General features: G+C 40.1%; 1 protein-coding gene across 1 annotated transcript; it reads right to left on the bottom strand.

Moving 5' to 3' along the window:
- Positions 1-1,301: 1,301 nt before the first annotated feature.
- On the bottom strand, positions 1,302-25,584 carry myg1 (myg1 exonuclease). The gene is made up of 7 exons (XM_061687887.1): positions 25,287-25,584; positions 23,088-23,200; positions 19,519-19,678; positions 16,952-17,101; positions 13,687-13,809; positions 13,393-13,574; positions 1,302-2,873 (listed from the first exon to the last, which is right to left on the bottom strand). The coding sequence occupies exons 1-7, from the start codon at positions 25,554-25,556 to the stop codon at positions 2,684-2,686; spliced, it is 1,188 nt and encodes a 395-aa protein (XP_061543871.1). The 5' UTR covers positions 25,557-25,584; the 3' UTR covers positions 1,302-2,683.
- Between the last annotated feature and the right edge of the window lie 341 nt (positions 25,585-25,925).

Consider the following 25,925-nt stretch of genomic DNA (forward strand, 5'->3'; position numbering starts at 1 on the left):
AAATCAACCACAAATGTGAAATAAGCATGAATATTAAATAACACATGTTCAACAAACTACTGTTAACTTAAACACATTAATAACAAAGATAAATGTCTTTTTACTGTAATAATTCAAATTTGCATGTCCCAGTGAATTATGGGAATCGCGTGGCTTTTCCGTTATCATGGTAGCGGCTACTAGCCCAAACGGTGCGTCCTTATTGTCGCCTAATCTTTTATCCTCTGACATAATATACTGCAATAACTGTCCCATGGTAATGTTCTTGATATAATATCCAAATAATTTTGTGTTGCCTTTTTTGTATGAAAAGTGCTTACAAATAAAGTTTGATTGATTGATCATTTGTTCAGGTGTTTCAGTTTTCGGCCTTGGGTTCCTCAGTTTTGGTTTTCGGTTTCGTCAAGTTTTTTTTTGTTTTTTTTTAAAGGCAAGTGGAATGTTATGCAATGGCCAAGTCAATCACCTGACCCGAATCTTACGGAGCATGCATTTTACTTGCTGAAGACAAAACTGAAGGGAAAATGCCCCAAGAACATGAAGACAGTTGCAGTCGAGGTCTGGCAGAGCATCACCAAAGATGAAATCCATCATCTGGTGACGTCTATGCGTTCCAGACTTAAGACGTGATTGACTTCAAAAGATTTGCAACCACGTATTAAAAAGTGAAAGTGTGATTTGAGATTGTTAATATGTCCCATTACCTTTTGTCCCTTTAAAAGTTGGAGGTATCTATACAAACTTGTAATTCCTACACGGTTCACCTGATTTGGATGTAAAAACCCTCAAATTAAAAAAGCCTGCAGTTACTGTTTCGTTTCATTTGAAATCCATTGTGGTGGTGTTCAGAGCCAAACAGATGAGAATTGTGTTGATGTCCCAATATTTATGGACCTGACTGTATGATGGGAGCAACAGGTTGACCATCAAGGGAAGGAAATATGTGTTAAAAATCCGACAGAAATTGAGCGTGTAGCTCACTGGGCCGCCATGAGGAGCGCCTGTTCACGGCCTTTGAAAATGAAATTTTTGTGCATTAATCAAGGTGCGCCTTATAGACGCTTTGATGCCGCAGCCTGGTGGAAATAGCCTGCGCGTTTCTTTGTAGTGCACAACCAATGAAAGGAGCTCGCCGTCCCCTCTGTGTACCGGTCTGCATGAATTAGACGTCCTTAAAAAGGGAATTCATGGCTATTCGCAGGCTTCAATGGCCAACCTTGGCAGATGGTTGACAGCGATGATATGATCAGATTTGGCAAAGCAACAGCTTCACTGCTAGAAACATAGAAAAGACCACAAAGTATTAAGAGCATTTTAATGGAAATGAATGGCAGTTTATTAGGTTCAGCGACAACATCAAATGGGATCCAATTGGAAGAGCTGTATCAAAACAAAAACTGCCTTTAGAAAGATGATAATGCCGTTTTGCATTAACTTGAAAATATTTACCTCTGCTAAGGAGGGGGTTTTCTTTTTTGTTAATTACTAGATTGACCAAAATTGTGGACCACTGGAAAACGAGAAATTATTTCAGCGCTGCTCCAGATATCAGGACCATTACTGAAAAATAACCGAACTCAAATTACAAGAAAAAAAATGCTTGATTAGTCATAATATTCAGAGGAATATGTGGATGCGTATTGTTTCAAATTTTGTGAGTATTCATTATTATTTTTTAAAAATACAGAATTTTTTCTTTTTTTAAATAGTCATAATACTACAAGAAATTTGGATGCCAGTCTATTGTTTGTTTCTTTAAATGTTGTATTTAGTTTGACAAATTCCTTAATTTGTCTGACAATGTATGAAGTTGACAGAGAAACTACATTGGCATGCAGGACAGGAGCAAACAAGTGTGCAGTTTTCGTTTTGGCTCAAATTAGCTACTTTGGGCCTTGGCAGAGGTCTACAACCCACCAACCCTGATAGAGTATGAATCCAGATATGGCCATCCAGCCATCCATCCATTTTCCGTACCGCTTATCCTCACTAGGGTCGCGGCCGTGCTGGAGGCTATCCAAGCTGACTCTGGGCGAGAGGCGTGGTACACCCTGAACTGGTCGACAACCAATCGCAGAGCACATAGAAAAACAACCACTCACTCACATTCACGCCTACGGACAATTTCTTCAATTAACCTTTGAGATATGGCCATTGCAGATGGTTTTTTTTTTAGGGGGGAGGGGGAGAATGGGTTCAGATGTGGATTTTTGTTAAATCTTGTGATTACTATAATATTTATTTTATTTTTTTCTAAATTTCTCAAACAATAACTTACAGAGAAAATTCAAGTACGAGCATGATGCGTGTATACAAGAAGGTGCAATATTGTCTAGACTCAAATTAACATTTTTGGGCCTTGGCAAAGGTCTAAAACCCGCAAAGGGCTCTTCTACTTTCGTTAGTGTTACTACGGTTTGGAATGTAGACATGTATTACATTACTATGAGAGGTGGTAACCTTATTTTGGCTAGAAACACCTCTGAGAGTGTCCATCAAAACTGAGTATTATCACCTTTAAAGGCAGCTTATCGTTGTACTTGACTGTGCAGTTGTACCTAATATTGTGGCCAGTTGCAAACCATCCCTAGACTAACAAGATGAACATTAGTGACCCCCAACAAGCTCTGACTACACAACCCAAACAAAAAAAAAAGGGGGGGGGGGGGTGCTTTCAGACCGATCAGCATTCGCCGTTCGCAGACGACTTGGCGGCAGCCTGAAGGGTGCTGCGGGCCATCTCCAGGGCCCCTTCCCGCGTCTTGTTCCCGCCGATAAAGCCGTTGGTGTGCACAAAGACGCAGCCCTTGATGCCGCTGAGCTGGGACAGCTGGTCGTCGCGGATGCCGCGCCACTCCTCGAGCAGGGGCAGTCTGAAGACAAAAGACCGGGGTTAGCACGCGTGCGGCAGCAGCTGTTTCAACCTCCTGTACAAAAAGTGTTGTGTCTATGCTTCTCCTCATGTGTAGCTAAAGGACATGAACCGTAGCGCGGCCTCAATCAGACGTCGCAAATACACCACCAGAAGCAATCAGCCCTTATTCTTCTCCTCCAATTATGTGAAAAATCACAGTCATACAGGGACACCAGAGTCTGCCGTCAATCAGGGCAAAGATCGGCTCCGAGAGGGGCTGACCTCACCACCGCCAAAGTGGATGAGAGCATGAAAATGTAAAATCAAATAAAAAAACATAGAACAGCTCATTTGCCACCTCGCAAATTGAGCACAACCCCTTTTTCTGTGTGGGTATCAATGTCATTGTGAAGTGCCATTTATCTCCATTATCTCACTATTTTACATCCTGATAGAGCACTCACTGACTGCCTTTAAAATGGTTTCTATATATGAAAGATGACTTGCAGCTAGAGCTACCATGCCAATCTTGGGCCATGTTTTTTTTTTTTTTAACAAATAAAAGCTTGATGAAAAGAAGAAATGTACATGTATACTTTACAGTCTATTACAGGAAATGGCTGGCAAACTTGCCACATTTGATTTTTAAAATGGACACATGGGCCAGGTGAATTGAAGATGAGGTAAAAATAAAGAAATGTAAAATACGCTAGTTTTTAATTAAATTCATTCTCATTTATAATTCATTTAACTACACAATATGACACTATGAAAAAATAAAAAATAAAAATTTATATGGGGGCCTCCAGTATGTAACCATGACTAATTGCTTGTATGTACAGTATACTAATCGTTGGGTCTGTGCCACAGACACAACGGTCACGGCCGCACCACAGACTCCAAGTGTAAAGTTACACAATTATACAACCTAGTAGAGGTGGATCTTTTATTAAGACGATCCCGACATGAAGTTTTGGGGTTACGAATGAAACACAGCGAAAAAATACTGTACGTTGACAAGCAGCACAAGAACGTACACGGAGATACAAATATGGATTACATCACTATCATAGGAATGGAAGTATAGTATAACGAGGCTCCCCTATAATTATTTTTTTTTGGTTACTTGCCTATGTTTGAAAATGTGCCTTTAAGCAAGTCGTTCAGATTTTGGCCCTAAAGTGACGTCACAGTTGGGCTATTCCGTCAAAGATGGAGGTGAAGCAGAGTTGCAGCGTTGTTGGATGCAGCGTTATCAGCATTGCCCATCGTTGTATAGACTGAATTTACGACACGGCCCGTTATGTGAGTGAATATTGAAACCGTACGACAAAATAAATTCCTAACAGCTTACCATTATTGTCCACCTGGTATGCATTGTGTTTCCAAGGCAAAAACATAAGCGCCACACAACCACGTTGCAGCCCCTGCGCCATGAACTCATGTCAATATATGTTGATCTCCATAAAGACAGCCTGCGGAGGTGAGCGAAGCACAGCCATAATCGCTGTTAAATGAATCAAGTGGTGGATCGCTCCATTGTATGGCTGCCTGCGCGGAAAAGGTCAACAGGCTTGGTAATGAGGGGAAGGAGTGGGAAGGTTTGCAGCGGTTGTTATGAGAGGTCAGGAAGCTGCGATATAAAGTCCACAATTAGAAAATTAGTCGCACGGCGCATAGATCTCCATTTTAAAGTACTATCATGACATACAGTAGACCAGGGGTGTCAAACTCATTTTTGTCTCGGGCCGCATTGTATTTATGATTTCCCTCAGAGGGCCGTTAGAACAGGGAAATGTTTAATCGCCAAATCATATTATTACCATTACACAACAAATTGAGGGATAACTAGTTTTGAAATCAGAAGACAAGGATAATAGTTTGTTCAAGTATTGTTTAAGTTACTGTAGAAGAAGGGTTTGGTAACAGAAAAATGCAATACCTCAACATTATTGTTTATTATTATGACAATTTGGATAAAGATTTTAGCAAAAATCACGGAACTTGACTAGCATGATTTGCTTTTGCGGACCACATAAAATGATGTGGCGGGCCGCATCTGGCCCCCGGGCCTTGAGTTAGTCACCTACGCAGTAGACCCTACCAGCGAGTGCTTCAGTGCTAAAAGATGAAACTCAAGAATCATGGTTTCACTGCATTAAACATTGGCTGCTGGTTTGTAGGTTTTTTACACACACACACACCTTGAGATACGTTAAGAGTTTTGTGATACGAGCCGTAATTCGTATGTTTTTTTGCTTTGACTTGCAGGTGCAAATTTAAGATACAAGCGCTGTACTGAATTAGCACGTGTACTGAATTAAACTCACTTGACAATGCACAGCAATGAAAAAATATCTCCAGTTTGTCAAAAGAGTTAATTGCCGAGTCTCTGTTGCTGACCAGAACGGGGGCACCGACTAAAGCTCGTCAACAGTGGCAAAAAGTGTGGAGTCTTGCCACATTTCCCTGTGCAGTATTAGATCATCTTTAAGTTACTGTTTGTGGACATGGTGTCTTTAACGCAGAGAAGACGCGGACATGTAATCTCTCTGCAATGTTGTGTGAGTCCTTGTTTAAGGTGGATATGGATGTAGATAAACCTGTTTGAAAATACAGTTTGTCACGTTACGTAGAGTGCCTCACAAATGTATGAGCCCATGACCTGATGTAAGGTTTATGTCACAGGTTCCCTTAATTAACAGCATCGGTTCCTCATTCCCCTTCCAAATGTTAAAATGTCAAGAGCTCACTGAAATTGAAAAAGTTCACATTAAAGCACTTCATGATGCAGGATGGTGGCACTGTAAATAGAACAAGCAGCATGGTGGACTCGTGATTAGTAGTTTCAGGGTTCAAATCTCAGCTCTGGCCTTCCTGTGCGTGGGGGCTGCCACCTACATTCCGAAAACATGCATGATAGGTTGGTTGAAGACTCACTGTCTCTACGTGTAAATGTGATTGTGAATGGTTATTTGCGCGTGTCCTACGATTTGCTGGTGACCAGTCCAGAGTGTACCCCGCCTCTCAACATAGCTGGGATAGGGTCCAGCACACCCATGACCCTAATGAGGACAAACTGTATAGAATATGGATGGATTTTCAGAGAACAAATCTTATTCAAATTAATTAAAATCTGACAGATTTTATTTTTATTTTTCCTAACAGGGTGAAATTAAAGAGATTTCTTGAAACATTTTAGTGGCTAAAGATGTCACACAATGGAGAATGTGTGACTCATCTCCATACTTTCACGAGGACATTCTTGGAAAAATAACCCAAAAACTCAACTTTACACTAACAAATATACCAACAACCCATGGTTCCATGCCAGTGAAAACATACTGTAACTTCATGGGCCAAAGTCAAAATAACCTTTGAGAACAGTTAAAGCCACCTGGGAGCAAAGACAGGAAAACAATTATTCCTTCCTCCTCCTTGAGGCTGTTGAGAAGATTTCTTGGGCAATAAAGAGGAAGATGATATTGTGTTGTACAGCCTCTATTTTCTTTCCGCTTCACCTATAGCTCACATTACCTTTCCGAGGAAGCGCTGCTTCCACTGTTCTCCTCCCTATGCTCACACACATTTCCGATAAAAATAAACCTCTCCCCCGCCCTCCACTACAGGTGCAGTGGCAGGGACACAGGTGATAACAGCACCCCTATAGAACAGTTGGCACATGTCTATTGGGAGGACGCGGGCCGCCCAGAGAGACAGCCATCTGGATTATTTATTTTTTTTTTACATTTATTTTATTTCTTTTTGTATTCATCTAAAACACTGTTCTTTCCCATTCATCGATGCTCCTGTTTGAATTTAAAGCTTTGGAGAGCTTCAGAGTTGACTTGAACATGCGCCAACACCTAATGAAATTCTGCAGTGGAGTGGAAAGGAGCGCAGGGAAGGGGGATGAGGTTACGTGTGAAAGGTGAGGTGGCCAGATAGGGAGACGGCTGGGTGGGGGCGAGGGAAAGGGAAGGAATTAGTGGAAGGATGGCACAAGATTGACCATGGAAAAAGCAGATACAGAGCGTAAAGACACAAAATACTGTACATAAAAGAGATGGTGAGATGGGGGGGAACAATGGGAGAGCTACTGATAGTGGGGTGGTTGAATGTATGCTGTGGACATAGGTGAAAATAGTAACAGCCATGGTCACATCATCCACCCCTCTTTCTATTCCTGTATCAGTAATAAGAGGATAAAAGCAGACAGTCGGGTGTTTCGCAGGTTACAATTATACCTTGTTCACCATCTCAATTTAGCATGCTTTTTCTCTGACGACATTGTCTTGGGAGGCGCTGAAGATGTAGTACTTTTCCGTATCGCGGAAGAATCATCAGTGTTGAGGTACTTAACAACTAACAGGATGAGTTAGAGAGGGAGAATGGACTGTATGACGTGTTTACCAGCAAACAGTGTGTGAAGTAACAGGAGACACACACTGCATGCACACAACACCAGCACACCATTTAATGAGACAATACAAGAGCTGGATCCCCCGCTCACCCAAAAAAACCTGTGTAATATCGCATGCTCACACGGCATATTCAGTTGCCGCTTTACTAAAAAATTGTTTTTTGTTAGTTTAAAAAAACATAATCCTAGATTGAAGCTAAATTTCTTCAGCAAGCCTCCTCCAACTGCACATCATGCGACACATTTTTGGGGTGATAGTCATCTGACCGGAGTGAGCAAAACAGTGGCTACTACATATTAGTTCTGTTCAACTACGCAAAGTGAACCGGAGGAGACGAAGACACTAATATGACGGCTAGTACGACTAATAAACCTGAAATTGTGGGCCCTTCAAGCTCATTTAGGTCAGAGCTAATGGAGCATTTCGGCTACCCGGTTGAGAACAGAGATGGAAATCGTGTAATCGACTATCCGTCGACTTACTATCTGCCGTAAGTATTTCAAAAACGTCTCCAAGTCGTGTGGAAGATGTTAATGCAACTTCAAAGACACTATCCCAAAATGATTTTTAAGTGGGACACTGAAGAAAACACAGGCACAGTGTAGTCTGACAAATGTATTTATCATACACTATCAATGAATAATAGCAGTGAAACAATTAACTGATTAATCGACAACTAATCGATCATCAACTTAATGAAAAACTACTTCGATCAGCTATAATTTTTTTGGAGACATTAACTTTTATTGTCCAACTCCTCTTAATGTCAATCTCTCAACAGTAAATATTCTCAGATTTCATTAGTCCTCCATGAATGCAGACAGATTAGTTTTGTGTTTCATCAAAATAAGACATTTGCAAACATCTGCTTTTACTTTGGAAAACAACGATCAACATTTAGGCCTATATTTCCTGACATGTTACGGACCAAACCAGCAACTGAATCATAATCAATTTATGTGTGTGCATTTTATGCCCTATCAATTTGAAAAAAATTCCTGTTTTTTTTAAAGGGAAGCAAATGAAAACATGCTTATCCAACTCAACGATGTAAAAAAATGAATAATCGATTATTAAAATAAATGTTAATTGCAGCCCTAAAACTGTATTATAAATATAATTAATCTAATACCATTAAATCGAATCGTGTATCCAACCGTGGGTCCGAAATTGAGATGCGAATAGACTCTTAACTTTGGTGTATCGTTACAGTCTTATTGTTGAGTTTATACTGTAACATCCAGAGCGAAGGCAGAGCAAACATAAGCTAACGTTTGCATTTGTCATTTCTATTATGACAAATCTGACAGATCAACAAGCGAGCAGCGGTGGTGTACGTCACCAATACATAATCTAGTGCCAATGGAAACGCTTCAATAAGGAGTAGAGCATTGAGTCAAGATGATAAACCATCCAACTATATAAAGCAAAAAATTTAATTATTAACCCATCAAAAGCCATCCCATTTAGTGAAGGCAATTATGTTCAGTTATGGTTGCTCATGCTAAGTATGGTTACCAAAATATTAGCAACATCTTAAGACCTCTATTATGCATTTCCTTTGGTTACAAGCGAGACAGAAACAAACTGCAAACATATTTTATCATGGGAAAGTGATTATTTATGGGATTAATCTTTATGTCACGGGTTGAGATTATATTATCCACTGAGACACTGAAAGGGGTGGGTGCATATACTGTATGTGTGTGTATGGGAAGTGGGGGTATATAGAAAATGGAGATTTTTATAATAATGTCACAAAAAAGCAATTGCATGGTGGATGATTTTGAGCTCGAGGCAGAGGAACCAAGATTGAGGGCAATAAACTGGAATGTAATTTAAATACTTTCTACTGCCTAACGTGTTATATGCACATCGGAATGTTCTTTCACTGTCATGTGATGAGTAAGTGGAGTGACAACGCAGCGGAACGGGTGAGAGTGAAGATACGCCAAATGAATGTACGTTGCAGATCTCTTCAAGTGGAGCGATAAACTCATTCACTCACTCATGTGTGCCTGACTCCTTGTATTCTCAACACAAAACATGAATGGATTTATTATTGTGCTTAGCACTTGGTGTCCACAATGAGGAATTTAATTAATTACATCTTATATTACAGGGGACATATTGTGGATAATTGATTTGGTTTTAATATGTTACAAATAGTTGGATCTCTGGAGTACATCCCCACTCATCAAGTATGAAATTAAACAAAGTAAATCTTGTGTTGTCTGCCTAAGTCTGAAAACGTACAGTATCCGTTACTAGTCTTCACACGATCAGGATTTTTTTGGGGCCGATCTGCGAGTTAAAAAAAAAAAAAAAAAGATAACCGATCACTGATCCAATCACTAGATAAACCAATGTGTATACTGAGTATCTTCACAAATATTCTCTTGTCAGTTTATGTATTCTAAACAGTCAGGTCAAACCAACATTACATCATGACAGAAATAATGGGTGCTAACTTACTGTAATTAAATTACTTTATTGTAATTAAAATACTTCACACACATCAAAACCTTAGCGCATGATTCGACAGAACGCTGGCATGTTTACGTAGAACTGTTAGTGCTAGCACGAGCTTGCTAGGCTACATAATGTTTGGTTGCCTGCTTGCAAGCCGTATCGTATTAAAATTACTTGAACATACCTCAAGCAATCCGTGAATGAACGTCTTCTCCCGAGCACCAGTAACCACCAACACCACGTTTTTCCCTCATCTTGTTCTTTTTTGACCAATACAATACACGCGCGATCGATTGTTGTTGTCGTCACCATGGTAACGCGTGTATCCAGTTGCGTTTGAGTTGACAAGATAAAGCCCAGTGATCATAAAAGACGGGATGCGGGGGTATCGGAATACAAGCTTTTATTGCAGTAGTCTGACATAGTGCAATCGTGAAAGACCAAATTTGTCTTGTAGTCTGATCCGGGCATTACGTGTTGTCGGTCTCAGACGTGTTGTCTGTCCCATACCGCCAACGTATTTTAAAAAAATAACTTTATTGCCCGTCAGATATTTACAGTACTACGTCAAAAGACACACAACAAGGCTAAAAATAAACCAGCTTTTGGATTCAAATATACTGCACACGATGGCGACGCAAAGTAAATGTCTTTTGCAGAGCCGATCTTCGGTGTACTAGGACAAAGCCGATCAGCATAAAATGCTAATTATCGGCCGATATCGATCAAGCCAATCAGATCGGTGTAAAGTCTCTAGTCCAGTCCATTTTGTACTCTAGCACCACTGAAGTAAAATGACAAACACCCCACATCAAGTTTCACCAGCCATGACATGACCAGCTAGGCGAGGGGAAGATCCAGAACCATTTTCAAGCAACAGCCTACAATGTCTGCAAAATCATGATGCAAAGGTACTATCATGCAGTAATACCACGAAGAAGCGCCTGGTGACATCGCTGGAAAACATGACGCAGATGACATGTATGCAAGACCATCTTGGCTAACTTGCTACTTTGCTCTGGAGTGGACACACTGCCTCGCCTCATTGGTAAATGTAGAAGAAGAAAAAGGTCGCACCTGTTATGAACCAAACGGGACACATGCGGACCAAATTGAAAAAGTCAAACCAAACCATTTGTAGGGTTTTCAAAAAACGTTTCATCCCGAGAGCATTTCCTTCGGATAAGCGGCAAGTATTTGATTGCTCCGTGAAGTTGTTGACGCGGTGGGGGGGAATTTGTGTTTGGGGATCTGTCCATGTGCTACATATACACAGTGTAGTGTATGAAATGCTGCCTCCAAGAGTAAACATGCTTTTACTTACTAACAGTGTATGGGGCAGGGTGGCTTCTTTAACAATGTCACAGCATGTTCTGAAGTTGCTATGTCCGAAAACTATTGAGGTACGATGGATTTCATTCAGGGGTGTAGTTAATTCAGAGACATCTAATTTGCTGCCTAAATAGACTGCTGACTGAAATAAAGGCAAATCTGTGCAGGAAGAGAGCAAAGTGTGGGATCATTTTAAACAAGAAAAAGTCAGTAGTAACTATGTATAATCTATTCAACAGCGAATGGTAGAAAGTGAACAGAGTGACATTGTTCTGCATCAGTACTTTGCTATCCCTGAAACTTTGCAACAACTTTGGACTGACTGACAAATAAATGCCATGTCTACAGTTACGCGTCCGATGCCCTAATTTGCTGAGAAGACATTGTCAGAGGGGCTAGTGTCACTTCACTGCTTTGATATGTTGACAGGCTCATACTTCTCATGAAGAACAAGTAGGCTGGAGTTACTTTACAGTATTTTGTTACTGTTGGCTTGTGCGTTACAATTGCAAGGAATTAGGCAACGAGTCTCAGGCTATGTTGTTCAGGAAATAATCTTTAATAGGAAAATAAATGTGTGGTTTCCTTATTTATTTTTAATGGCTGATAATACTATTTTTGCTTAAGTAGAATTATGAAGCCAAGTAGTTAATCGTAGATAACACTTAATTGCTCCTACAGCTTGTTCCCCAAGGCACTATCTGAGTTTGTTTGCACAGAGTAATTGCTGATCCCCACACTGCCAATCATTGCCACACCTTAGTGAAACACAAATCAAACCCTTACACCTGCTTCAAGGTTGTCTCCAGAGCACAGCTGGCTGAAGACAAACGCCGTTACTGCCATTTTTAAAGAGACACATCCAGGTGAGTGAGGAAAAGGGCGACGGAAGACAGTCGGCTTTTAGGCGCTCCGCTGCGCGCCCATCTGACAGGCACTTATGTTGAACGCGTGCCAAATGAATGTCCATTCGGCAATACTGTATTATTGGAACAAGCTGGGATCGGCCGCCAACACCACTTGTTGCCACAAATTACAGTACAGTGACCACAGCTCACAGAGAAAATACTAGCAGGATTAAAAATGGAAAAACAAAGGCAAGTTTTTTGCAGCTCCAACAACATACAAAGCAAGTGTGGCATGCTGGCACAGCGAGTCAATAACAGCAACTACGGCACTCCGGTGGGGCCACTGATGACGTTAATCGAGCAGCTTTGTGGACAGTCTCAGCGGGTAAACGTTTTCCCTCCTGGAAAACAGGAGCCATTCCTGAAAGGTGCTAATCATCTAACACATTCACACTGACAGCTTCGTCCCATCGTCACCGCCATTAATCAGCAAGACTAAAAAAAGAATGAACATGAAGTTGGACTGACAAAGGTGGTGGACTGCAGGCTGGGGCTTGTGCGACAGAACCTACTGAACACCATATTCTTTTGGTCATATCACCATGGAGAGTATTATGGACCCCAGCTTCAGATAGAAGCTCCTGGAGTCACTACATGGCGCAATTCGTAACCCATCCATCCATTTTCCATACTGCTTATCCTCACTAGGGTGCAATTTATAATGTGATGGAAAATTTTGTATCTCAAATATAGGGCTGGGCAAGTAATACCTTTTATTACAGTTTTTGTACCCTGTGTCCATTATACAAAAATACATTCATGACTGAACAATCACATTTATTTTAAATGGCATCATTAATAGAGTGGACTCTCATGCAACAACAGTTATGCAAATTTGGGCTGACCTTGCTCCACTGCATTCCCCTGGGTGGATGCAGGTCGCCTATGGTGACGGGTTAATTAAAGACACTAGTTCAATAGAGGATGTTGCCAGCGAGATTGAACTTGTGAAGCTCACATTCATTAAAATCCACCTTTAAAAAAGGAGTGGAGTTGATACGGATAATCGGCTGTCAATGAAAGCATTCGTCATGTAGGCAAGTGGCCATGTAGTGTTTCCCAGAAGTGAGGGAGCTACACATGACTTCCGGGTTCAGGGGGCTCTGTTGAGATGTAGGATGTGTTTACATCTTTTTTACTCTCGCTCTCTACAGAGGAATGACCTCTGCTTCAACTAAAGGATGCTTCTCGTTCTACAAACAGGAATTTTTGTACTTCCATGAGTTGTTGTCAAATGCTCCAATGAGCAGTGAGTCAACTAAACGCATCGGGGAAAGTGTGGAGCCAAAGCCTGTCACCACTCTGTATACATGCAGGCTCCTTTGGTAACATGAGCGTGCAGCTGGACATTGTCGAGTCGACATTATTAAAAAAAAAAAATCATGTTGCCAGCTGTTATCACCTGCTCTGGAAGCTGTTGAGGCCCGCAGGAACACACTGGACCCTCCACTGTCCAATCTGGTCGGAGTACAGCACATACTTGATGGGCGTCTCCACCTGGAGCTCCTTCTCCAAGGCGAACAGATGCTCCTTCCAGGGACAACCGCCCTGGGAGAACTCCATCACCTGCCCACTGGGCTCTACCTGGAAACAAGAGGAGCTAATCATTGTCTGTCTCAAGTTTTTCAAACACAACAACACTCAATGAACACCGCAGGAAAAGATACTATAGCTACATCAAACATTTTGTGTGTACCTTGTGCCGCTCATTGATGGCTTCTTCCACAACCTGGCGGGCTGGCAACCAGCAAGACAGGTAGAAATCCAAACGGTCCAGAAACTCTTCTCCAACTAATGCCAAGGCCTTTTTGAACCCCTCCTACAGATGGAAAGATATAGTTGATGCGGTAAAAAGAGCTCTTGCTGGCAAGTTCGGCATAATGTTTCATGTTTTTTTTATCTGTTTGTTAGTCAAGCCTCAGAGTGATCTATACCATATATATGATTCGCTACTGCTGGTCTGGACCTAAAAGTGGGTTGCGGTAGTAGCAGTAGTAAAAGCAGTAGCAGTAGTAAAAGATTACATGCATTTGCATTTTTGCTTTTTCCGGTACAAAACAGAGGTGTACAAAGTTCCTACACTGAACATATTAGGTAAACGACAGAAAGTATAATTGTCTCTCGCTGCAGTCACTAGTTTACTCCGTAAACAAATAAAGTGCAGCTCAGCCTCTGGCTCACAGACATCATGTCTAGCAATACGCCCAACTTATTTGAAACGGCGTTTATATTTTATACGGTACAGTAACAACATTTGCACCCCCACATAACCTGCAGTTCTTCTTTAATAATGTTATATGAGCCGATCTGCTTTTGTGTGAATCCTCCACATTCCATAGCGTGAATGGCTCATGTCTTCTGCCAACTTATCTCCATAACTTTTCCGGCGTAATGGATTTCTTGAGTTTGACAGTAAACTCCATCTGGTTGTGGCAAGCCATAACTTGAATCCTCTTTTTAAAAGTATATTAACTAATTATATCAGCCAAACTTCTGCTTTTTGTGGAGTGAGTGGAGCCATCTACCGCCATACAAAACTCGTTTCAAGTTTGGCCTTGCAAGTCAAAACAAAAATTCGGACAATCGGCGACTCCTATCTCGAGGCACCACTGTCTGTTGAAAGACAGGGTAGTCAAAATTCGGATATTAAAACAATTGTATTACTAATTTACAGTCGTTTTTCAAAAAGCAAGCAAGACTTGACCACGACTTTAAACACACATTATGCTTTTTTTTTTTCCTTGACTGTCTGACATGACATTTGACTCAACCTTTCCTGTTTTGGGTCATTTATATTTGCTAAATGCCAGAACAGTGAGCGGTTACGATTTTTTAGACAAATATATATAAAAAGTTTGCTAAAAAAATATTGGCAGTTTGGGGGTGCCAATATTTTTGAGCACGACTGTATATTTAGTTAAGTTAAATGTACAGTCAAATCCGGCCACGCCTGTTTGGAGTTTGCATGTTCTCCCCGTGCCTGCGTGGATTTTCTCCGGGTACTCCGGTTTCCTCCCACATCCCAACAACATGCATGGTAGGTTAATTGAAGACTCTAAATTGCCTTTAGGTGTGAATGTGAGTGCGAATGGTTGTTTGTTTATATGTGCCCTGCGATTGGCTGGCGACCAGTTCAGAGTGTACCTCGCCCAGAGTTGGCTGGGATAGGCTCCAGCACGCCGGCGACCCCAATGAGGATACGCTGTACGATAAATGGATAGATGGATAAATATAGACTCAAACATGGTTTATATTGGGACATTTTAATTTTGCTATGAACAAATGTCTCGGTTTTGTGTAGCTTTGCCATGTTAGGCCAGTTTAAGGAACAAAACCAAAAATTAATATCCTCTGGTAAAGTCAACTTATATTCATTCAACATGGCCAAAATAACTCCAGTTCAGATTTGCACTACAGGGAACTGTGAGTCTGAGCTTTAGCAGGCAAGGAAGAGATAAGAATCTCTTTGCATCCTAAAAAGTCTGTTCTATTGAGGATTTTTGCCAAGCAATTTTCCGATTAAATCGGAGCTCCTTTGTGCTCACTACATTGCTGCGTGAGTTGTGCAAAGAGCAGGGCAATTGGAGGCAATTGCATCGATTCACTTGAGAACGGAAATGGCACAAAGTAAATGGGCCAAGCTGGTACAGCCTGGATGATGGAAAAATATAAAATAATGTGTTGACACAGATGATGGTTATGCATAGGTAGATCGCAGGTGTCTCATGACAGTCAGCACAATAACGTGCCATTTCCCCCGCAGGCATTCCCCTGTTAACACTAATGAGGAAACAGATATTAACCACATTCGATTGTGACTTCTAGTTTTTTTGTTACTGCAAGTGTGCATCTCATTGCGTGCACCACAGTGCCCCTCAGAGGCCAAGGCGTGTACAGCAGGAACAGCGATCCCAACAAGGGACACAGAGACTGTTAAGCACCTTGAGCCTCACTACATATTCCTACTTTCCTATCTGCCATGACATTGTCAAAAACAAGACCTCAGTTGCATCCAGAAGTTCAAGTGTATTGCTACACATATGGAGAAAGCAAATGCTGTTCTGACGATATACAGAGTGAATTGAACTTTGCTAGGTTGCACTTTAAAAGTATAATTTTGTATTTATTTATTGAGGTTATCTTTCATGGTTTTCAAATTTTTGTATCTATTCAAATGCAGAATATGCTTATGTTTAAGTTAAACAGTGGTTACGTTGCAATTTAAATCTATATTTTTTAATATTGGTTTTAAGTTATTTTTCAGGATTTTCTAATTATTATTGTAATCAAGGGTAGTACATTCTTATTTTTAAAAGTTACTTTATGTAATCTATTCATTAATAATAAATATTCATTAATAATAAATTTACATAACCTACTGTTGCTGATTATTGCTCTCTGTTTGAGTAATATCACTTGATCAGGCTTTTTCTAACATTCCCTACTACAAAATAAGTCAAGTATGTATGATTATTGCCGATATCAGATCGGACCGATATCGGCCAAAACTCAAGGCTGCAATATCGATATCGAATCGGAAGTGAAGAATTTTGATTGGGACATCCCTAAAAGGAACAAAACTCCATCGTAAACAGAGGACGCCCTGCAACTGGATTGAACTGTCACAGAGAAAGAAATAAAGTTCTGTATATTCAACGGACAGATTTTGACGTAATTTTACTATAAACTAGTCAGTCAATTAGCTATTTGCTGCAATAGATAGAAAAAAAGAAATAAGCATATTTGCCAACTTTATGCACCTGTGGGTATTAAAGTTGTTTATACTGCTTAGGGGCTGACAGTCGGAATAATGGGATTGTATGGAAAACCTTTAGCTCCACTAACAATTCTAGTGTTTGATGTATGACTGCCTTTTATGCCGAGCTTCACGTTGCGTTTCTGTCACGAGCCGCGGTGATTTCCACTACAAAGTGTGCGCGCGCACACACAAACACGCTCACCTCAGTGTCCTGACTCTTGCTGTTCCAGCGCGGATTCAGGTGGCCAACACGTGCGCTCAGTGTCGTGGATATGGCGTAGCGTGCCTCGCCATCACACTGTGAAATGCCATTGTCTACACCATCCACCTCCTCCACAAAGTTCTCATAGAGCTGCCGGGAAGTGTACAGAGGATGCGAGCACAGAGCTTAATGAATGCGTAATGACATGGAAATAGGCAGTTTTATATTAATGCATGGATGTCAAGCCTCCTTTTTTTCCAAGAAAGGGAAGGAAGCAGCAACGGGACATTGGGGCCCATTAGGTCCAAATGTATAGCTAGTGACTGAGAGCTAAAGTGCAATGCAAGCTTGTTAAACCAGAGAGGACCGCTACTATTTTACAGTTAAATTGAAAAGGTTGGACAAGATCCAATAGAGGGACAGCACAGATAGAGATGTATTTCAGACTAAATGTCCTTTCCTCTCAGGACATGCAAGGTAATACACTGATCAGTTGACACTATAAGAGGGAGGTAAAAAGGGAAACTGAGCTTCGAGGCATAAAAAAAAAAGCTGTGTTTACAAAGTAGCTGTGGAGCATACACGAAACATTATGTTTGAGGATTCACACAGACTGGAGATGATGCAAGTTAATAGTGACTACATTTATGGCGTGCAAAGATTTGGCGAGCCTAATGTGCCATGCAAAGATGCATGTGCCTCCTGCTGGTGGGTCCAAAATTCAATAAATAGAACTGCAGTATTCTCAGTCGGGAGTCTGTCACAGTGGAAGTGCCACAATTCCAACTAGCTGCTGTTATTTCTGGTCCTTCTCTGCGCCAAGTGTCTGATGGAGGCAGAACGCCATAAACAAATTTTTCCTTTCTTACATACTATGCTTTTTTTTGGGGGGGGGGGGGTTGAAAGACATGCATGTTTTTGCCACAATTTAAAACAGTTCTCTAGTGTTTTATTAACATGTAAAATGCTTTCATCAAAATACCCCAAGGATAAGGAATTTAAACACATTTTCACTTTTTTTAGCCTCCTGAACTGAGCCTGTGTCATGCAAATGAGCCACTGCTCACCTGACCCCGCTGTATACAAGCATTTTAATAAGTCAATCTTTCATAATATGTCCTATTTAAGAGCCTCCACATTTGAACAGGAATAACTAATGTGCCTGCAGTTAGCATAATTTCCTCACATTATGCTTGTATTGGCATACACTCACTGGCCACATCAGTAGGTACACGTGCACAGAAAAATGAACCCCAGTGGAAAAGCTCAGTTATACTCAGTTTTGAATGATGTAAAAAATGTAGGAAATTGGTTTTTGCTTTACAGAAAGTGGAATATTAGGCTGGTTTAATATACAGTGTATATATCAGCATTCCATTCCATTCTCAACACTGTTTCTCCTGTTCAGGATCGCGGGTCGCTGGAGCCTATCCCAGCTGACTTCGGGCGAAAGGCGGACTACACCCTGAACTGGTTACCAGTCAGTTGCAGGGCACATACAGGCACAGACAGCCATTCGCACTCACATTCACACTGTCACTGAGTGGGAACTGAACCCACGCTGCCCGCACCAAAGTCAAGCGAGTGTATCACTACACCATCAGTGACATATATCAGCATCTGCATTTTTAATTTACACAAAATATAATGTATAAATGAATAATTCAAGTAAACGCTATATTAAGTTGGCTAGTTTACTTGTGAACTGCTTTATGTTTTTAACTGAGTGTACAAACATCTGGCAACCATGTGAACTACTAGCCCTGTACAGTTGGACTAACTACAATTCCTACGAATTTAGATGCCGGGTCATCTTTATTGGGTCGCCGATTGACTAAAATGTTGCAAGGTTTTTTTTTCTTTTTTTCTTTTTTTTTTTACTATCAAGCAGGAAAACATTTTCTTGGCAAACAGCTTTTGTATGCTAAATTGATGGTTATTGTGTGTTTTGATCATTGATTTTTACATAAAGTATATGTAAACATGATGGCAAGAAATGACTTTATGAACAGCCAGCCTCCTTAGCTATGAACTTACCCATCCTATGGAGGGTTGTAATCATGGTCTTCTGGCCAGTTGTCAAGTCAGCAGTCTTCCCCATATTGAGTCCAACTGAGACAATTGATTTAATTTAATGACACCTTGGGAAACCTGTGCAGGTGTTTTGAGTTTAGTAGATGATTAGTGTGTGTGACACTCAGTTTAAAACATTTATGGCCTGCAAAACCTGGGCTTACTTTGTCACAGTATTCCAATTTTTGGAATTCCTGATTTTGTGGGTTTTATAAGATGGAAGCCCAAATTATGTAAAAATAAACAAATAAATACTTGCAATTGTTAAATTGTGGGCCTATAATCTATGAAAGTTTAACTTTTTGAATGGAATTATGGAAATAAATAAACTTTTCCATGATATTCAAATTTTTTGGAAAGGGTCTTTATGTCCTCCTACTATATTAATGCATTGATTTGTTTTCCTCTATCACCTCCCCGCAGTGGGCATTTGTTCCAATAGAAAATAACAGCAGACACAACATCCCCGGGAAGCGTTGTCCTGTCACTCTCACTTTGTCATAGAGGATCTCCAGCTGCTTGTCGTCCTCCTTCAGCTGCGTCAGCTGGGCCAGCAGCTGACGGCCAAAGTGGAGATAGACCAGGCCGGCAGAGCTCAGCTTGGTCACCCAGGGCTTGTCGGGACGCAGGCTGTGGAAGGTTTCTGCGAAGGTCCTGAACGTAAAGACAGACGTCATGAATGTGAGCAGGGTCATCGAAAGGTACCAAAAGGTCACAATGTAGCTTCAACTGTTGATTTTGTTCCTAAATAAATGAACTCACCATTTAAAAACAGCATTTTAAGTTCACTTGGGTTACATTTGTCTGATATTTATATTTGTTGGTGATCTCAAACGGGGGGAAAAGAAAGGGGGGAAACTATGCAAAAATATAAGAATTTGAGAGGGGGTACTGGCACGGCACTGTAATTGTACATAGGCAATTAAAAAGTAAATTTTTCAATATAAGACTCAACATTGGCACGGGAATAACTTAAACCCGACAGAATTTTGCATAATTTCAAATTTTAGCCTCGGTCCATTTTATAATAATTTTCGAGGATTCACCGTGGAAAATGAGGCACAAGGGCCCAGTCATTGTTACGCGTAGATTTAATTTGCTTTTAGAATTGCATATCAGGCCAGATCAAATGCTCTCACGGGTCACCTATAGCCCAAGAGCTGGAGGTCCACCATTAATATTTGTGACATAAAAAGAGCAGTTACATAAATATTAGTATCAAAAACTCAACATTAAGTTGTTTTTAAATTGTAATATCTGATGGATGTGTATCAGAGGTCCATAGCGAGGATTCGGAGCCCCACAAATATTGTATAGTCCATTAGGCTTCAGTGGCAGTTTGCTTTGTACAGAGATGGAGAGCTAGCAGGTTGCGTGGCATGTTTGCAAGCGTGAGCACACATAAATAAACAGCCACGTGCACAGATGGTGTGGAGGGTGGAAGGAAGGGGGGTTGGGAGGGTGGTTCATCCGGCGGCATCGAGTCACTGCTGGTCATTTGATTCAGGCCTAATTGGAAGGCACGCGCGATCTGCACCACAGCAGATAAGTGACTGTCAAGTGAATGAGTGACATGTGAGGGAGGTGGGGGCTAATCAGGGCCATTAAAGGGCCTAATTGGCCAAGATGGCGCAGCCCTGTGCTCATTAACAAGTGAGAGGAGAAGTCAACACAAAAATGGAGAAAAAAAGGATGTTTGTGTTGCCAAGGTGGCACGATTGGAATAAGAAAGTCTGATCTTGTTACTTTGTTCCTCTTTTTTTCAAAAATTTGATTTAATGACTTCCCTGTCACATTCAGTTCACCTGATCACTTCATTAAGTTGATTAGTGCAGACAGAGAGCTGTCCCTTTTCACTGTTAACAGTCTACTTGTACTTAATTATTCCAATATATTTGTTATCTGCCCAAATGGTTTTGTCAAATAATTGTGTTTACTGATGTAAAGCACAAAACATTTTTTGTCATTTTGTTTCTCACTGTTTTCTTGTATTTTGTCTAATATTTTTTTGTTTTCTAATATTTGTGCATTTTTAATCTCTTTTTCATTTTTTTTAATATGTGTGAAATATTCTTATGTTTGTATTCATTCCAATTTTTGTGAATTTGTCAACTAATATATACATATATATATACACATATATACATACATATATATACATATATATATATATATACATATATATATACATATATATATACATATATACACATACATATATACATATATATATATATATATATATATATATATATACACACACACACACACACATATATACACATGTATATACACACATCTATATATATATACACAGACATATATATATATATATATATATATATACACACACACACACATTATCCTTCACTAGTTTGCTATTTTTCCGTGATATTTTTTTGTATTCTTCTTGTATTGTTTGTGTGTTTTACATCTTATATATATATCTTTGTTTTTAATAAGATTTTTTTTATTATGTTTCAATATTATTTTTTGTGTCCATCTTCTTTAGTTTTCTAGTATTTTTGTCATCCAATATTTACTATTATTTTCTATTTGTGTATTTTTTTCAAAATGGGATATTAATAGCGGTGTTGTGATCTCCATCTGTTAAACTGTTGCTGAATGTCCCTTCTATCGCCGACTTCACACACACACACACACACACCGCAGCCCGCTTAGACCCATTACTCACATCTCGCCCCGCCCATCTGCGCAATATGAGCGACACCCACGTTCTCCTGTGGGCACCTGTCAGTGTGGTGCCAGCCTGTGTGGCTCGTGAACGCACAGCGGGGAGAGCGATCAATAGAAGAGCACTAATTATCAACAGCCGCCCGCCAGGAAAAGGGACTTGCTATGACTTTATCATATGGTTGGAGGGGAAAAAAAGAAAATATATGGCTGCTAACATCAGGGCACCGAGCTGACCAGTCGCCTTTGAGCAAGTGAATCGCATCTGCAATTCAAGAACTTGCGCTTCTCATTGTGTGAAGTATTTTTACCAAAATGACTTGTTTTACTGGACGCTACATTTTTTCCCCTCTGGACCTGCAAGTAGAAGACACTCAAGTGCAGGGCTGCCCACACGTTTTCAGCATGCGAGCTACTTATAAAATTAACAAGTCAAAATGATCAACCTACTAGAAAAATGCAAAACATATTTATAAATGGGTTAGCTCGCCATCTGAAATTATCTGGAATTGTGGACTGGTCCTCAGATGTGTCCAACCACAATAAACCTGACCTAAAGACAAGGTTGTAATTATATCTATTACTTTCTCATCAGTATGAAATTATTCAAGTTATTATTATTAAAATTAACAACGAAGTGAGTCACTCTGAAAGATACTTCTTCGGTGGCTGCCTTTGCTTTTTAAGTTAGCCGTGAGAAAAAAAACTGCTGTCCAGACAAGTGGGATTTTAGTTCCTTCACCTTTCGTCTTCTCAGATCGCTTTTCGGAGAGAAGTCAGTGACGTAGTTTGTATAACTAGCCCAAAAATAGAGATACAAATACACATTTCCCTTCTTTGGTGTAGCGATGGTACACTCGCAGATGAGGCAAACGCACTTTGAAAATGGGATTACCATTATATGGGATTACACATGGAGTACTCAAGCAATTAAAGCTATTTCTCCATAATATGGACTCTTTAACGTTGAGTGTTTTAACGAGTGCTTTAACGTTTTAACATTGGGCAAGTTGACTTCTGTTTCTTTCTTAGTGTTAAAATGTTAATTGAAGCATACAGTATATAAAAGTTTGATGATGGGTTGGACTCTATAACAGATGACTCAAATATAATTAATCCCAATGGGAAATGTGGTTTTCAAAGTCTACCAACGTCACAGAATGGCCCCGCTGGCTTCATTTCAACACCACGTTCCACTTTGACAGTCCAACCATCACAACAGCCTCATCTAATCCCCAATACGTAGAATCATAAACAATTTACAAGTTGTATATCAAGTTCACCGGCATGGATTCTCCCGCTGGACTAAACACCTTGAGCCGGAGCAGCTTTGTCATCCTCCAGATAGCCGTAAATCACCGCCACATACCTCTGATGATGATCGTAGCGGTGCCTCTGTGGGTCAAACTCTCCTCCCACGTCAACGACAATGTCACAGCCAGCCAGCAGCGTGGAGTCCCTGGTCCGCACGATCTCTGCATCCTGAGCGATGAACAGAACGGACGTGCAATTATCCAATGAGCGGGGGTCAGGTGGGACAGGAAGTCGTTGGGAAATGACATCCGATTCATCCAAATGTCTTATTTTGGTGCCCTAAACCGACTGGATTTAATTGAATGGGAAATTAAATGAATCCTGCTCAGCAATTACTGTGATCGTGACGGCCTAATTGGACCCGAAGGAGGAACCAAGTTTAACCTTTTGACAAGCCAATCAATCATTAGGTAACCTTGAACACTCACTGGACACTTCATTAGGCACACTTGCAAATTCTGCCTTTACAAAAGATAAATAATTTCGATTTTGATTGAGAGAGGATTTCCCTAACCATTTTTTTTGCTTCCGTTAAGTTGCAATGAGTGATTGCACTTTGTAATAGCACATTTATTTATGTATATATATATATTATAAAATATATTATAAAAAATAAATGTACCCGCAAAAATTCTACTTTACCAAGGGCTAACTGAATAAATGTGCTATTACAAAGTGCAATCACTAATTGAAATTAACGGAAGCAAATGCAGTTGCATAAAACCGGGCTGTAAGCGCCGACTTTTTATTTGAAAATCCCCATCAATATAGTGAACTGTCAAGTAAGGGTACATCTTTGGTGTTCTGCTTGATTGTTCAGTCGTGGACGGTCACAAACTGCAAATAACTCGACTCGGTTTTTTTTTTGTTTTTTTATATATACTGCCATCAGGCCAGCCGAACAGTTGAAGCCAGCCACTACAATGTTTCCTAAATGTGTCTTACCACGACACACACCTCTCCGCCAACGTGCTCGCTCGCACGTACGTATAAGGGGCTGTTAGGGACATTATTCAGGATAAGCTCTCACACTTACTATTCAAATGCTTCCACACACGTACACAAAAACTACTGAAAGGCTCTCATAAGGACTACTCAACACTCTCATACACACGAGTCTTGCTCTCATTAACACTACTCCAATGCTCTCATTTGCTACTCAAATGCTCTCATTTACACTAGTCAAAAAAAAAAAAAAAAAAAAACAGGGTGGAATGCACTCAGAGAATTTTGTCTCATATTTTTTTAGACAATTTTTTTTTTGTCAAATATTTTGGGATATTTGTCAAATCTTAAATTTTTCAAATATTTCTATATTTTACTTGGTTTTTTTTGTTGTTTGTTTGTTTTTTGGGGGAGTGGAGGGATGGGGTGTAATTCCACCCAGTGCCCCAATACCCAACCACAATGAGTCCCAAGCCCGTCCCAGTTTTTCTAATGTGTGTATTTTTGGCAAACGTTTTGTTGTATTTTTTCTAATATTTCTGTATTTTACATGTTATAATTTCAATGTTTTTTTTCTAATGTATATTTGTCTAACAATTGTGTATTTATATTTTCTAATCTTTGTGTAGTTTACATTCATTTTCTTACAATTTACAAATATTTGTGTATTTTTCATCAAATAGTTGGTTTTCTACAATTTGTGAGATGATTGAATATTTGCTAATTTGTTTCATATTTTCTTTTTTTGTATTTTGAGTAATTTTGGTTTAATCGTTGTATATTTTTCGTAACAGTGTCTTTGCTAATATTTTTTTCTATTTTTAGACATTTCATTGTTTTGGCTCTTTGGCAATTTCAAACTGTTATCTGCTATTTTAATGTAATCACTTTTAAAGCACAGTTTTTTTATGTTTATATTATAGTGGTACTTCCAGCCAACTATTTTTTGAAGGGATACTTAATGTGAAAAAAAAAAAAAAAAAAAAGTAATGTAAAAAAAAAAAAAAAAAAAAAAAAAGTATGATAACCACTGTTCTCGATTATGCAAGTGTACCTAATGTTTCGACTTGTGCCACTGGCATCAGCCAATCCCCAATTTTCCATTTCTTTTAGTAATACCGCGATAAGGTAATACCGATAAACTTGATCAATTTGCTCACTATAACACATTGACGTTTCCTTTGCAATATGCACTCGGAGCTATGCAATGAACGAGACTTCCATGTCTCTTTATAACAGCGCCCCGATGTGGCATGTTGTAATGACACAAGGCCGTAATAATGCTACATATGACAGACATTGTGCCCACCTTGTATTCGGGTAATTGCTGTAGGAAGAAACAGGCCAGAACCTCGTCACAGTGAAAGGTTCCGTTGTGGGTTCCGATTTTTTTGCCAGCCATTCTGTCCGCGCACAGCCTCTTGGCTTCAGTCGACATGTGTCGTCTCCCTGCGGCGTGAAGGACAAATGAGACACGCTGCGACTTTTGCAATGCGCCGTGCCAAGTTGTGTTATTGTTTGTGTTTGCGAAATATTTTGTTCGGACTAAATTCGTCGCTAACACACACGCGCGCCTCATCAATGCAACAAGCCGGCGGGGGACACATTTAAGGGTAGGACCGGATATTGTGCGTCTGTTAGATGAACCGGCGGAAACATGGATGCGCTTTCAGTAGTTGCAATCTCTATTGTTCGAATGTTGTGAAGCTAATGGAAATCGGTTTCGCCATTGGTGGACATTTTCTGTACTATAAAATCTCCAACAATCTACAAAATACAGAAAAATGCACCAGTTGTGTAAATTATAGTTGTCCTGAGACAAAATGTTAACTGTAGCTGTAAAGTGATCTCTATTCCTTGGTTATGCCCAGCTTCTGTAAAAGGTCGAAGCACTTCCTTCTGGTTCAGGTGGATGGCGGAGCCCTATGGCAGGAAACCAGGACCGAAC

Source organism: Phycodurus eques, chromosome 10 (genome assembly GCF_024500275.1).
Source record: "Phycodurus eques isolate BA_2022a chromosome 10, UOR_Pequ_1.1, whole genome shotgun sequence".
NCBI lineage: Eukaryota > Metazoa > Chordata > Actinopteri > Syngnathiformes > Syngnathidae > Phycodurus > Phycodurus eques.